The 15,964-nt window shown below is 44.4% G+C and overlaps 1 protein-coding gene across 1 annotated transcript in view; it reads right to left on the reverse strand.

Annotated features, from left to right (window-relative positions):
* Window positions 1-532: 532 nt before the first annotated feature.
* CNGB3 (cyclic nucleotide gated channel subunit beta 3) overlaps window positions 533-15,964 on the reverse strand; it is a 181,738-nt gene continuing 166,306 nt past the window's right edge. The window contains exons 18-20 of the mRNA XM_044295380.1: window positions 11,173-11,211; window positions 10,749-10,758; window positions 533-732 (exon numbers count right to left, since the gene is read on the reverse strand). Of these exons, the coding sequence (XP_044151315.1) occupies window positions 533-732; window positions 10,749-10,758; window positions 11,173-11,211 (249 nt within the window). The remainder of the gene's footprint in view (window positions 733-10,748; window positions 10,759-11,172; window positions 11,212-15,964) is intronic.

A 15,964-nucleotide genomic window follows, 5' to 3' on the forward strand; every position in this document is an offset into this window, starting at 1 on the left:
TTGCATTAGTGGCAGCAGGGGTGATTAGTAATGGCTCATTTTTTAATCACATTTCTTATAGTCATGCTACGTATTTAAAACTCCTTTTACAGATGAAGGCCTCATACACACATCAGTGTGTAATATTTATGCACATTCATGGGGGGTCCATTTAAAAATATGCCATGGGGCCCAGTCTTTCCTAGTTATGTCCCTGTCTCTAAATGCTGTTAAAAGGGTTTTATGAGACTTTATAGCTGCTGCCCTATCCCCTGGATAGGTCATCAGTACCCCCGCCTTTTAGCTGTTGGAGGAGGCAGCGGCGCTCGCACTAGTACTGCAGCCTTCTAGCAGCATTTCCTAGAGCAGTGACGACACGTTCCCTTTAAGAGGTGCGTAATGGCTATTTTAAACATTTCAGCTTATTCCCTGCTGTCATTTTTTTTATAATCCTGGAGAACCCCCTTCAATGTAAAGAATATCCTCAGATAAAGGATAAAACTACCGTAAATGATGATAAGAAGAGTCCTTCACGCAGAAACTAAGCTTTCCTTTACGATTCTCTCACTTCCACAGTGAGAACTTCTCCTTCTCCCACCTTAGCTGAAGGAGACATACTTATAATGTAGGATCTGTTCTTTGCTTCCGCCGGTACATCTGTTTTGGATGAGATGACTTTATCCGTCTTCTCCTCACGTTGCGCTTGCTCGCCAGGTTCTCGTTCTTTCAAATTCTCACTTTTCTCCGGTTTCCCTTGATTTAAGGGCACAGCACTCTTGTCAGTAGCCACGTTTGCCATATTATCTGCTAATTTTTCCTTTTAAAGAGAGAAGAAACATTGTTAGTATTGAAATCTGCAGTAAATAATAAAGTAGTGCCACACTAGAAGCTATGTATGCTGCGGCTGCCACCCATTATCCTGAATGGTCACGTGTATGGTCAGTACATCAGGGCAGAGGGCAAACTGTAGTAGTCACTGTGAGAGTGATACCCTTCTCCTCCTTCTGCCGCATCAACGTCAGATTCTGACTCCTACCTCAGATATAGCCCAGCCATCATGGTGAAATATGTCCTGAGAATGGAAAGTAAGCCGACGTTGTACTACAAAGAAATATGGGAACGGTTTTCTCAGTGAGATTGTGGGATTCTCAATGCTAACATTTAGTTTTACAACATTTGTTTGGTTCGGAGCTTTAGTGCTAAAGGAAAAAACTTAAATACTGATGATGCAGAAAACATGATGAGGACTCAGGATGGGGGGCAGGGTCAGGGGTATACTAAATAGGGTCCTACTGCAAAAACTCACCCTACTGGCACTATGTCCCACGAGAGTTGTAAACAAGTGCACTAATTTATATCTTCACAGGGTTGAAACTCCCCAGCTTTTCTGCTTCCCTTTAGAGCTTCATATACTTAAAGGGCTTGTTCACATTCTGGCTATTGTTGACCAATGTGTATGTAAGATGATTATATGGTATTTACTAATATAGTCTTTGTTGACATTCTGCTTCATTTTCTATATTTTATTAGGTAAGCGGCTTAACATAGAAACATAGAATGTGTCGGCAGATAAGAACCATTTGGCCCATCTAGTCTGCCCAATATATCTGAATCCTATGAATAGTCCCTGGCCCTATCTTATATGAAGGATAGCCTTATGCCTATCCCATGCATGCTTAAACTCCTTCTCTGTATTTGCAGCTACCACTTCTGCAGGAAGGCTATTCCATGCATCCACTACTCTCTCAGTAAAGTAATACTTCCTGATATTACTTTTAAACCTTTGCCCCTCTAATTTAAAACTGTGTCCTCTTGTGGTAGTTTTTCTTCTTTTAAATATTCTCTCCTCCTTTACCGAGTTGATTCCCTTTATGTATTTAAAAGTTTCTATCATATCCCCTCTGTCTCTTCTTTTTTCCAAGCTATACATATTAAGGTCCTTTAACCTTTCCTGGTAAGTTTTATCCTGCAATCCATGGACCAGTTTAGTAGCTCTTCTCTGAACTCTCTCTAGAGTATCTATATCCTTCTGGAGATATGGTCTCCAGTACTGCGCACAATACTCCAAGTGAGGTCTCACCAGTGTTCTGTACAGCGGCATAAGCACTTCACTCTTTCTACTGCTTATACCTCTCCCTATACATCCAAGCATTCTGCTGGCATTTCGTGCTGCTTTATTACATTGTCTTCCCACCTTTAAGTCTTCTGAAATAATTACTCCAAATCCCTTTCCTCAGATACTGAGGTCAGGACTGTGTCAAATATTCTATATTCTGCCCTTGGGTTTTTACGCCCCAGGTGCATTATCTTGCACTTATCCACATTAAATTTCAGTTGCCAGAGTTCTGACCATTCTTCTAGTTTTCCTAAATCCTTTTCCATTTGGCGTTTCCCTCCAGGAACATCAACCCTGTTACATATCTTTGTGTCATCAGCAAAAAGACAAACCTTACCATCGAGGCCTTTTGCAATATCACTTATGAAGATATTAAACAAAATTGGTCCCAGTATAGATCCCTGTGGAACCCCACTGGTAACATGACCTTGTTTTGAATGTTCTCCATTGACTACAACCCTCTGTTGTCTGTCACTCAGCCACTGCCTAATCCACTCAACAATATGGGAGTCCATGCTCAATGACTGCAGTTTATTGATAAGTCTTCTGTGTGAGACAGTGTCAAAAGCCTTACTAAAATCTAGATATGCGATGTCTACTGCACCTCCACCAACTATTATTTTAGTCACCCAGTCAAAAAAATCTATAAGATTTGTTTGACATGATCTCCCTGAAGTAAACCCATGTTGTTTTTCATCTTGCAATCCATGGGATTTTAGATGTTCCACAATCCTATCCTTTAATAGGGTTTCCATTAATTTGCCTACTATTGATGTCAGACTCACTGGTCTATAGTTGCTCGATTCCTCCCTACTACCTTTCTTGTGAATGGGCACGACATTTGCCAATTTCCAATCTTCCGGGACGACTCCTGTTACTAATGATTGGTTGGACAAATCCTTGTGCTGTCCACACGGAGGTGCTACATACTTACCAATGTTTAAGTAGGTAAATTTGAGGCATCTAAAACCCATCCCCAAGAATACCCTGACTCCACACAGCAATGCACACTTATGCATTAGGTTAATGTTAGTCATGCCCATTTAGCCTGGGACAGCCCAAATTTGTCAGGACTGTAATTAGAAACCAGGACAGTCCCAGAAAATTCAGGACAGTTGGCAACTATGGGTTGTGCCCATAAAATGCCCACTGATGGAAGGTGATGTGACCTGGAAAATTACTCAGTCTCTTCCATTCAAAAATACAACATCTTCCATCTTAACTGTTGGGAGCTTAGCGCAGTGTGTTAGAATGGAGGAGGCTGAGTATTGTGTCTGGTCACATCACCCTCCATCAGTGATCATCTTCTGGACAGGACCTCTATGCAAATAGCACAGAATATCTGCCCAGTGAGAGGGCATGACTTAGGAAATGCAGCAAACAGCACATAAGCAAAAGCCATATAGTCCTCTTACATACACAACAGTAGCCAGAAAGTGGACAAGCCCTTTAGATGATAAACCTCAGGCTGCCGGCAGTCACCAGGGGGTCTCACTACATATGGATTTATATAGTCGGTAGGTGAGCGCGATAGGGACTGTCTGGGCAGTGAGCACCACCTAGTGGTAGCTGAAGAAAAACACTATAGAGACAGGTTTACTAAGGCCAATGCGCCCAAATTCTGGATCATAATGTGGCAAAAAACGCATGGCGCAAATGCCATATTTTTTTGAGCACTGCCCGCCTCCTTTGTACATATCTCCAGCCTTTTTGTGGAGCTTTACTAGATAATCAGATATTCTAAAATTAGATTATCCTTTAGATTCCACACTGCTAGTCTAGCCCTAAACACACACTAGTGCTGCCTTCTAAACATTGATACCACGCAGTGTCTTGCAGCGTCCATTGGATTAGTGAAAGTTTCTGACATAAGTCTGGTGGAGTTTAGCATCATGGCCAGTTGCGTACCTTCAATGAAAACAGACACAACTACTAAAGAGTCCTGAGGAGGTGGGAAATCCTTCTGTTCCCTACACTAGGGGGAGTTCAGTGCGAAAGAGATATTTACAACTTCCATTGCTGTCATTGTTAACTGTATAAATTCCTATGCACCGAGCTCCCCCTAGTGGTGGCTGCAGGCAACCAGTTTAGTAATATGTTATATAAAGGGAAACATGATTTAGAACTGTATGGAGTAAGGGGAGGTTATCATTGTTTTTTATGCCAGTTGTCTGTTCTGCATTGTGAAATATGGTGTTCGGAATGAGCACCATATCTTTGAAACACTTGTTCCACTTTTTCTGAGTTAGAAGTCAGAAAAAGTAGGTAAGGCAGAGGACGACTTTTTATTAAATTTTTTTTGGAATTAAAACTTCTTGGCCCAGATTTATCATTAGCTCAAGTCAGAATAATGGAGTGAAAAAGTAGCAAATTTTAGCGCAATCACTAAAACTGCGCAAAAATTAGCGACTTTTTTCTGCTCTTGACTATGCTCGCCAGTTTTCTGAAAGTGGGCGTGTTTTCTAATGTAAATGAATCTCTAGACAGATTTACTATTGGGACTATTTAAAAAGTCGCAAAAAAATGCGCAATTTCACTCCAGTGAGGACCATGCTTATCTTATGAGACTTTTTAATAGAACATGCGACTTTTTCGTAAAGACGTGCGACTTTTTCGTAAAGATGTGCGACTTTTGTAAAGCCGCTTACTGACGTATAAACTGCTACCGTCAAACCACATTTATTACAGTCTTAAAGGGCCAATCATAAATCTGACTTGGCTAAAACTGACTTTAGCCGTATGTGAAAGTGGAGTCAGCTGTCAGAGCCATGATAAATCTGGCCCCTTCTGTTTAATTTTAAAAAAAATCTTAAATTTGTCAGGAATCTGGGGCGTCACACATTCTGTTCTGTGTTGCCTGGGAGTGACCATAATAAGTCTTGTAATGGGGCCCTATGAGATCTGTGTACGCCCCTAATTATAACTCCACATCCACAAACTATACTTGTATAAAACATTATGAAATACTTTCAGACAAAAACAAATTCGGATCCAGCTTAAAAGGAAAAAAATAAAAAAATGATTATGGTGTCAAAGTGACTTGAATTAGCAATGCTGTCATATTGCAGATGCTTCAGTCTCTGGCCATAATCTAATTTATGTGCCAGGTTCCATTGAACACTCCGGCTCTTGGTTCCATATTATAATGTCTCTGCTTATGCAATCAGTCTTTTCTCCTGCTGTATTTGTGAATGGCTATCCATCATCTTTACAGTGTGATGCATCTATCGACCTTTGTGTAGAAATGTATCACCAACAGCAGAATTATAATTTTCTCTCTGTGGAAACTCTGCCTATACGACCTTGTGCGCAGGTTCTCTGACCTTGGAAACTTATGCTCTAAAATGGAAAAATTAAGATATATTTTACTTAAAAGTGGTCTTCCAGAATTTGGCATTGATGAGCTATTCATAGGATTCATATAGGTGGAGGTCAGACGCCCGGAAACCCTGCCGATTGGCTGTTGGAAGGTACATAGCTGTGCGGAGGAACCAGCCACCGGAACAACACAGCTCTGTGCACTGTGCACCGGCCTTACCTGGTTACAGCAGCATTGTTCCCATTTCAGTTGAATGGAGGAAAGGGTCCCCAGGCAATATCCTCAGTAGGGGACATTCTAATAAGTAAGGATTTCCAAAGTGTGCAAATTCTTACACCCTTTAATAGCGGATGTGTTTGGGCATCAAATGGAACCTGTCAGGCTTTTTCAGCCTCCTAATCTGCCATCATGTTGTAATACATGATGTTCCTATGTCTATAAAGATTCCCTTGTATATATTCGCAGCACAACCTAGAAAATTATCTATTTAAGAAGTTGCGTGCAGTAAGCAAATTACCAGTCATCTGGGTGTGGTCACTATCCAGAAAGAGTCAGGCAGTCCAACCCAGAATAATCCCCTGGAGGAAGCTATTGGCAAAATGCGTGTTGGGGTTGGAGTGGCCTGTGGTCTGAATTGATATATCTACATTTTGGCAGATTGGTACTGTTTTTCAAACTTGCGTACTTTTAGATAGTTTATCTATCTGTGTTTCATATCTCTTGATGTGTATTGCTTGAACAGTTCAAGCTATGTATGTATTATTTTTATGTCATTTTCAGGTTGTTGGGCTTCTCCTTTCCTATAAGTAACTGCCACCATTTAATATCTAGTTATTGTCTTTATTTTATATAGACTCTAATAAAATATTATATTTATTTATTTATTTGTGATGTGTATTTTTGATAAGTAGTTAGGTTCCTCTAAATAACAAGTGCTTTTGTTTTTAATTTTTGCCTCTTTTTTTTTTTTCAGTAGCTGTGACAGGGATGGCCCACCTGCGGCCCTCCAGCTGTTGTAAAACTACGATTCCCACCACGCCCTGCTGTAAGCTGATAGCTGTAGGCAGTCTGGGCATGCTGGGAATTGTAGTTGGCCATCCCTGAGCTATGAGCTTTATATATACACTCATTGACCAAAAAAATTGTGCACCTACGTAGAAATGTCGGATTGCGGCAAAATTCGGCATGCAGTTTATGTCTCAGGCAGATATGTAAATGATAACATGTGTAGTCTGATTACACAATAGGTCTTGCCACAAGATGGCATAAAACTGCTTCCCCCGCTGTCCTATAAAAAGGCTCACAGGCTACTTTTGGGTAGTGTACGTCTTGGTGAAAGATCATCAACTGCTAGACATGCCTCTACGATGCACAAAAAGACACTCTGCCCAGTTGACAGATGTTGAGAGGGGGTGCATCATTGGACTAAAAGAAGCAGGATGCTTGTTTCGTTGAATTGCCTGCTATATAGGCCATTCTGATCTAGATGTAAGAATGTGCCAGGAGCAGTGGTTACATGAGGGCATGCACACATGATGAATAAGCTTCGGATGGCTGAGACACACTACCAGTAGAGTGGTAAGTTTGGTCTACCAACAAGCACGAGCAGCACCCACAATTTCGTTGTCCACCACCTAGACACAGGTAGCACTTTCATTACACACTTTTATAAGAAGATAAAAATGGAGTAAGTGAGAGGAAGTGGGGGAGAACAGGAAAGCGAAATGAGTGCCAAGGGAGAACTAGATGATCCTAGGAAAGAACAAAGTGTTGGGAAACCAGTGACAGCAGTAGACCCCTACCCACTAAAAAGACAAGGAACATAGACACTTAAAAAGTGTACTGCACATGTGAGAAAAATAGAGTAGGTAGGGCGCCAAAGCTGATAATAGATGGATAAGGAAGAAAGGATGAGTGATGGTATAAATCTATAGTGGGAAGTGGCTGAAATGGCAAATATGCCAGGGTCTTAGTGGAAAAAGTAACACCGTGAATGATTAACGAGGCGTATGGGACAAACCATAAAACTAAGCAATAATCACTGATAGTGGTGGAAGTGAATATATAGAAAATTAAAATATATTACAGGGTGCGCCAATGCAAGGCCAAATTGCCCGAACACCGCTGGTTAAACTTGCCCCTTCCATGCCTGCCCCAGTAGGATACATCCCCATGCGTCATCTGCCAAAATTTGACTGTAAAAACATGACGTTGCAGGACTGGACTGAAAGGGTGGGGGGGGGGCATATTAAAGTAGTGCAGTTGCGGAGCCACTTCTTCAACCGACCACAGTGAGAGGGCGAGACCCTGATGCAATACTCCAATGCCCTACAGGAGACATTAAATGAAATACAGGGGCGAGACCCAGGGGTCATGGGAGCCTTCCGGGAGGTGGACCGGCTACTACAAGACCAGTTCATAGTGGGGCTCTCAAACAAGTTCTTACAGGACAAACTGCAAGAGATGACCCGGACGCCGCCCGACATGACATTCTATAGCGTCTACCTAGCCTAGAGAGAGGAAGAGCAAATGCCTGTGGCGGCAAGAGTAGTGAGTAGCACCCATGCTACAGGAGGTCAGTAAGGAGTTCTTCGAAAGACACTTTGGACATATGATGGAGCTGGAAGATGGGAGCGTCCTCAGGCTGACAGCTGCCAATAACAGTAGAAGAAATACTCCAGTAATATGATTGCAAGATTGTTAGCGTTTATTAAAGGATGCAACTGTACCAATCATAAGACGTTTCGGTCTCACTTGGCCTTTATCAAACTGGTGCCGCTAGAGATAAAGATTTCTGGAAGCGTGTGCTCTGGAGATGTGCCTCAGCACTATAGGACATGCGCTGACAATAACCGAGAGATGGATGTCCGAGGGATAATCTGGATGCGGGTCCGACTGTTTTGGCAAGACATCGGCAAGAAGGGGGTCGTGCTGGTGGACCATTCGTCCCGGAGAGGGATGGAAATGACGCTAGGTATGAACGTGCTGAGAGACCTAGACCATCAACTCTATGCCAAAGAAGGGCCGAAGTATTGGCAAAGCCATCGCTATTGTGAAGGATGGATGTGTGTCTGTACGCTGCCTCAATGTTGAAGACTGCCTCAATGTTAAAGAGTTAACCGTTCCTGGGAATGCCTTGCTGGCCAAAGTTTGTGTCCAAAGGGGATATCCCTCAATGAAGGAGCTTCAATCTACAGACAGATAGGAGATCAGCCTGGACCTATGCTGTAGAGGTCTATTAAAGGGAGACCCCGGCAGCGGAATAGAACATTCGAGTGATCATGGCCCGGATGGGGGTGGACTGCAAGACCCTGACTCCAGAAGTTGCTGGAAGACACCCTTTGGAAATTTCAGGAGGCATTCTCGAGACAAGACGAGGACTTCGGGTGTGCTTCCGCCATTGAACACGAAATCCACACTGGCGATGCTGCACTAATCAGAGAACGTTATCAGCAAATCCCACCTAAAATTTACCAGAAAGTGAAGGATATGGTTGCCAGCATGTTGGAAAACCGGGTGATCCAGGAGAGTCAAAGTCCTTGGGCTGCTCCAGTAGTCTTGGTGCGGTAGAAAGATGGGAGTCTCCGGTTCTGCGTGGATTATCAGAAGCTGAATGCCTAGACGATCGAGGATGCCTACCCCTTCCGCAGATTGAGGAGTCGTTGTCCTCCCTGAGTCATGCAAAGTTCTTCTCGACTCTTGACCTGGCCAGTGGCTATTGGCAGGTACCGATGGCCAAGAAGGACAAAGCAAAGACGGCCTTCATCCTACCTATGGGACTACGAGTTCAACTGGATGCTGTTTGGCCTGTCCAATGCCCCGGGAACATTCCAACGGTTGATGGAGCACTGTGTGGGGGATGTCAACTTTGAGTCGGTATTAATATACCAGCACAAAATAGTAGTGTTTGGGGCCACCTTTGAGGATCATCTCCAGAAGCTGCGACAGGTCCTAGGATGGCTGCGAGACCATGAGCCAACTGCAGATAGAGTATTTGGGACATTTGGTCACCCAGGAGGGGGTAAAGCTGGCCCCCAGCAAGTTGGAGACCGTCCAGAAGTGGTCCCAGCCGTGTACACTACGAGAGGTGCGGGCATTTGTGGGACTGGCCGGCTACTACTGGAGGTTTATACCCAAATTTGCTCATTTGGTGGGCCCGTTAAACAAGTTAACAAGGGGCACTGCGGGGGGCCCAAAGAATAGTCCCATCGAGTAGGGACTCCGGCAACAAGAGGCCTTTGAAGCAGTGAAGGAGGCGCTGACCAGTGCCCCGATTCTAGCTTATGTGCGGTTCGACACCCCATTCCTGCTGTACACTGACGGAAATCTACATGGTCTGGGGGCCGTGTTATTCCAAGTCTAGGATGGACGTGAGAGTATCATTGCCTATTGTAGCCGGTCTCTAGGGGAGTCAGAGCGCAACACTGACAACTATAGCTCCTTTAAATTGATTCTGATTTTGATTAAATTGTAACTACTAGCACTGGTGTGGGCCATGACCGAAAGGTTCGTGGAGTACCTGACAGGTACAGAGGTGACCGTGATGACGGACAACAACCCGTTAGCACAGCTGGAGAATGCCAAGCTCGGTGCGCTTGAGCAGATGTGGTTGTCTCGCCTTTCTAAGTACAAACCGGATTCCAAAAAAGTTGGGACACTATACAAATCGTGAATAAAAACTGAATGCAATGATGTGGAGGTGCCAACTTCTAATATTTTATTCAGAATAGAACATAAATCACGGAACAAAAGTTTAAATTGAGAAAATGTACAATTTTAAGGAAAAAATATGTTGAATCAGAATTTCATGGTGTCAACAAATCCCCAAAAAGTTGAGACAAGGCCATTTTCACCACTGTGTGGCATCTCCCCTTCTTCTTACAACACTCAACAGACGTCTGGGGACCGAGGAGACCAGTTTCTCAAGTTTATAAATAGGAATGCTCTCCCATTCTTGTCTAATACAGGCCTCTAACTGTTCAATCGTCTTGGGCCTTCTTTGTTGCACCTTCCTCTTTATGATGCGCCAAATGTTCTCTATAGGTGAAAGATCTGGACTGCAGACTGGCCATTTCAGTACCCGGATCCTTCTCCTACGCAGCCATGATGTTGTGATTGATGCAGAATGTGGTCTGGCATTATCTTGTTGAAAAATGCAGGGTCTTCCCTGAAAGAGATGACGTCTGGATGGGAGCATATGTTGTTCTAGAACCTGAATATTTTTTTCTGCATTGATGGTGCCTTTCCAGACATGCAGGCTGCCCATGCCACACGCACTCATGCAACCCCATACCATCAGAGATGCAGGATTCTGAACTGAGCGTTGATAACAACTTGGGTTGTCCTTGTCCTCTTTGGTCCGGATGACATGGTGTCCCATATTTCCAAAAAGAACTTCGAATCGTGACTCGTCTGACCACAGAACAGTCTTCCATTTTGCCACACTCCATTTTAAATGATCCCTGGCCCAGTGAAAACGCCTGAGCTTGTGGATCTTGCTTAGAAATGGCTTCTTCTTTGCACTGTAGAGTTTCAGCTGGCAACGGCGGATGGCACGGTGGATTGTGTTCACTGACAATGGTTTCTGGAAGTATTCCTGAGCCCATTCTGTGATTTCCTTTACAGTAGCATTCCTGTTTGTGGTGCAGTGTCGTTTAAGGGCCCGGAGATCACAGGCATCCAGTATGGTTTTACGGCCTTGACCCTTACACACAGAGATTGTTCCAGATTCTCTGAATCTTCGGATGATGTTATGCACAGTTGATGATGATAGATGCAAAGTCTTTGCAATTTTTCGCTGGGTAACACTGTGGGAATTGGTGATCCTCTACCCATCTTAGCTTCTGAGAGACACTGCCACTCTGAGAAGCTATTTTTATACCCAATCATGTTGCCAATTGACCTAATTAGTGCTAATTGGTCTTCCAGCTCTTCGTTATGCTCAAATTTACTTTTTACAGCCTCTTATTGCTACTTGTCCCAAATTATTTGGGATTTGTTGACACAGTGAAAATTTGAATCAACGTATTTTTCCTTTAAAATGATACATTTACTCGGATTAAACTTTTGATCTGTCATCTACGTTCTATTACAAATAAAATATTGACATTTGCCATCTCCACATCATTGCATTCAGTTTTTATTCACAATTTGTTTAGTGTCCCAACTTTTTTGGAATCCGGTTTGTACCAATACTGCCTCAAGTTCTGGTCAGGTAGGGAGAACGGTGTCATGGAACCATGAACCAGACGTACAACAGAGATGAGTGGAAATAAGAAGGCATTATTGGAAATCAAGCCGTAGCAAAAGTCCAAACGGATGGCTAAACCGAAGCAGGGTCTTGCGTAGACAGAGGTCAGGAACCAGGAGGGTGGTCAGACGAAGCCAGGATCAGGAACCAACGGGGTAGTCAGACGAAGCCAGGATCAGGAACCAACGGGGTAGTCAGACGAAGCCAGGATCAGGAACCAACGGGGTAGTCAGACGAGGCCAGGATCAGGAACCAGAAGCAGCAGCAGTCTTAGAAGCATGTGAACACAGGAGGACCAAGCAAGGAACTGAAGCCACAGACCTTCTATATATATGAGCTAGGCATCCAGCTCCTCCCAGTGGGAAGGAGGAGCCGCAGGGTGGGAGGCTACAAGAAACCCAGAAACCAAGATGGCCGCCAGCACATGTCAAACGAAGGTAAGACCATGACAAACGGCAACGCCGATGCACTCTCCCTAGTCCTTGTAGGGTTGTCGACTCAGAGTGCCGATGAGGAGCTAGAGGATACTGAAACTTTGTCGATTACTCATGTTCCAGGACGTGGCACATTCAAGTGGGGCGGCGTCCGGGAAGCCCATGGTGCTGGGAAAGATGTTGGTGGATTGGAAGAGAGTCCAGAACGGCTGCCTGGACCTGTGGAAAGTGAAAGATTGGGTCCGGACCAAGATCTGGCCTCAGCCAGAAGAGTGGGCCCGTCTGACTCCAGAGGGCCAAAAGTTGTTGAGGCAGTGGGATAAGCTGACTGTTACCCAGGGCCTCCTGTGTCGGATCATATACTTACAGTCAGAGCTGCAGTATCGGCAACAGGTTGTCATCCCCATGTCATTGCTACCGGAGGCCTCCCGGAAAGCCCATGAGAGGGGTGCCCATTTCGGGAGCGACAAAACATTCAAGTGGCTCCAACGGATGGTATACAGGAAGTGCAGAATTATTAGGCAAGTTGTATTTTTGAGGATTAATTTTATTATTGAACAACAACCATGTTCTCAATTAACCCAAAAAACTCATTAATATCAAAGCTGAATATTTTTGGAAGTAGCTTTTAGTTTGTTTTTAGTTTTAGCTATTTTAGGGGGATATCTGTGTGTGCAGGTGACTATTACTGTGCATAATTATTAGGCAACTTAACAAAAAACAAATATATACCCATTTCAATTATTTATTTTTACCAGTGAAACCAATATAACATCTCAACATTCACAAATATACATTTCTGACATTCAAAAACAAAACAGAAACAAATCAGTGACCAATATAGCCACCTTTCTTTGCAAGGACACTCAAAAGCCTGCCATCCATGGATTCTGTCAGTGTTTTGATCTGTTCACCATCAACATTGCGTGCAGCAGCAACCACAGCCTCCCAGACACTGTTCAGAGAGGTGTACTGTTTTCCCTCCTTGTAAATCTCACAAGGAGGGACCACAGGTTCTCAATGGGGTTCAGATCAGGTGAACAAGGAGGCCATGTCATTAGTTTTTCTTCTTTTATACCCTTTCTTGCCAGCCACGCTGTGGAGTACTTGGACGTGTGTGATGGAGCATTGTCCTGCATGAAAATCATGTTTTTCTTGAAGGATGCAGACTTCTTCCTATACCACTGCTTGAAGAAGGTGTCTTCCAGAAACTGGCAGTAGGACTGGGAGTTGAGCTTGACTCCATCCTCAACCCGAAAAGGCCCCACAAGCTCATCTTTGATGATACCAGCCCAAACCAGTACTCCACCTCCACCTTGCTGGCGTCTGAGTCGGACTGGAGCTCTCTGCCCTTTACCAATCCAGCCACGGGCCCATCCATCTGGCCCATCAAGACTCACTCTCATTTCATCAGTCCATAAAACCTTAGAAAAATCAGTCTTGAGATATTTCTTGGCCCAGTCTTGACGTTTCAGCTTGTGTGTCTTGTTCAGTGGTGGTCGTCTTTCAGCCTTTCTTACCTTGGCCATGTCTCTGAGTATTGCACACCTTGTGCTTTTGGGCACTCCAGTGATGTTGCAGCTCTGAAATATGGCCAAACTGGTGGCAAGTGGCATCTTGGCAGCTGCACGCTTGACTTTTCTCAGTTCATGGGCAGTTATTTTGCGCCTTGGTTTTTCCACACGCTTCTTGCGACCCTGTTGACTATTTTGAATGTAACGCTTGATTGTTCAATGATTACACTTCAGAAGCTTTGCAATTTTAAGAGTGCTGCATCCCTCTGCAAGATATCTCACTATTTTTGACTTTTCTGAGCCTGTCAAGTCCTTCTTTTGACCCATTTTGCCAAAGGAAAGGAAGTTGCCTAATAATTATGCACACCTGATATAGGGTGTTGATGTCATTAGACCACACCCCTTCTCATTACAGAGATGCACATCACCTAATATGCTTAATTGGTAGTAGGCTTTCGAGCCTATACAGCTTGGAGTAAGACAACATGCATAAAGAGGATGATGTGGTCAAAATACTCATTTGCCTAATAATTCTGCACTCCCTGTACTGTCCAGATCTGGCAGATATGGTGGCCAAGACATGTCTTAAAGGGCAACTGACATTTTTCTTTTCTTTGCTAGTTTATTAGAGCTAGGCATCTATATCTGAGTTAGTCTGTCAATGATTGTCAAAAGATCTGTAATTGCCTTATAATAACAGCTTTCATTAATGTCCTCTGTCTCTTTCCACTGCTCCCTTAAATTAGAGTTGCTATGATATGTCTGTCTCTGGCTAAGAAGACAGGAAGATGGAGGGGCGGTCCTTCGCACTGCATGCCTGCATTAGGCTTCAGAGTGAGGAGGCATGTCTCTCAGTAATCCAATCTGGCTGGCAGGGAGCTGCTGGCTACAGCAAGTGTATATGGGAAGTGAGGGAAAGCAGTTTTGGCCTCAGACAACTGGCAGAGGAGCCATTTTAAGAGAGTCCTCATATTGTAAATCTTTAAACAGCCGTAACTAAGAGAAAAACGCAAGTAAAACAGTGGTATGTGAAGAAACTAAAGATTCTTTATGCATAATGCTGCTGCAGCAGTAACATATTCTAAAATAGATTTTTTTATATAAACATGACAGTTACCCTTTAAGTGTCGACCCTGCGGGCTGAGTAAGAGTACTGAACAGCAGGCTCCTGTCCAGGCCATCCAGACCTTAACGCCCCTAGGGCTTCTTATGATCGATTATGTACAGATTGGGTACGCTACCTCAGGAAACTTATACTGTCAAGTCATGACGGATCATTTCACAAAATATGCGGTGGCTGTACCCACCAGAGACCAGACGGCAGAGTCAGTCTCTGAAGTGGTCTGCAAATACTTTAAACAGGTGTTCGGGTGTCCATGGAGGATACATTCAGACCAGGGGGCATGTTTTCAGGGTACTCTAATGAATGAGCTATAATAACTATATGGGATCGAACGTTCACGCACCACCCCGTCTCACCCCCAGGGAAACGGGGCATGCGAGCGGTTCAACCGCACCTTGCTCCAGATGCTGCGGACTCTGGAGGACATCCAAAAGGCTCGGTGGCCCAAGTACCTACCTGAACTGATGTGGGCCTATAACAGGGTACACAGTACTACCAATTACTCCCAACATATGCTCATGTTTGGGAGAGCCGGATGGGAGATTGAAGACCTCCACATGCCTGATCAGATGGAGCCACCACAGAGAAGTACCACTGCATGGGTGCAAGAGCACCACTACTGGCAGAGAGCGATCCACAAGGTTGTGGGGGAGCGCCTGGGACAAATGGTATACCCTAACCCAAGAGCAGTGTCCTCTAGGTATGCCCTGGGTGATCAAGTCATGGTCAAAGCCAGACGGCCATTTGGGAATTTGGATGGGCGGTGGGAGGTGGTCTCATACACAGTGAAGAGGAGGGTAGACCCTGACATTCTGGTCTATGAGGTAGAGCCAATAGGGACTGCGGGGCACTCACAAAACTTGCACCGTAACATGTTGAGGTGGTGTAATTTTGATTAGTCCATGTGCGTGGAGGAGATGCCTCCTCCTGCTCAGAGTACAGAGGAAATCCCCTTAGAGGAGGAGGAGGAATGTTGTGTTGTCCCTGCCCTGGTACCAACAGAGACTTCGGCCGTGGCAAGTTTGCCACCCAGGGAAAGAGCATTCAGCAGCTCCTCTTCTATTAGATGTGCCTGATGTCCCCAGTGTTTCTGAGGCTATCACTCTGCGAAGGTCAACCAGGCCCAATGATGGTTTGCCCCCACAGCACTATGCCCAGGATTAAGAAACTTCTAGTGGGGTGGCATGTGAGATGGGGAAAGAGCTCTCTTTGTCTGAACACTGTTTGTG

The sequence above is a fragment of the Bufo gargarizans genome, chromosome 5, assembly GCF_014858855.1.
Source record: "Bufo gargarizans isolate SCDJY-AF-19 chromosome 5, ASM1485885v1, whole genome shotgun sequence".
Taxonomy (NCBI): domain Eukaryota; kingdom Metazoa; phylum Chordata; class Amphibia; order Anura; family Bufonidae; genus Bufo; species Bufo gargarizans.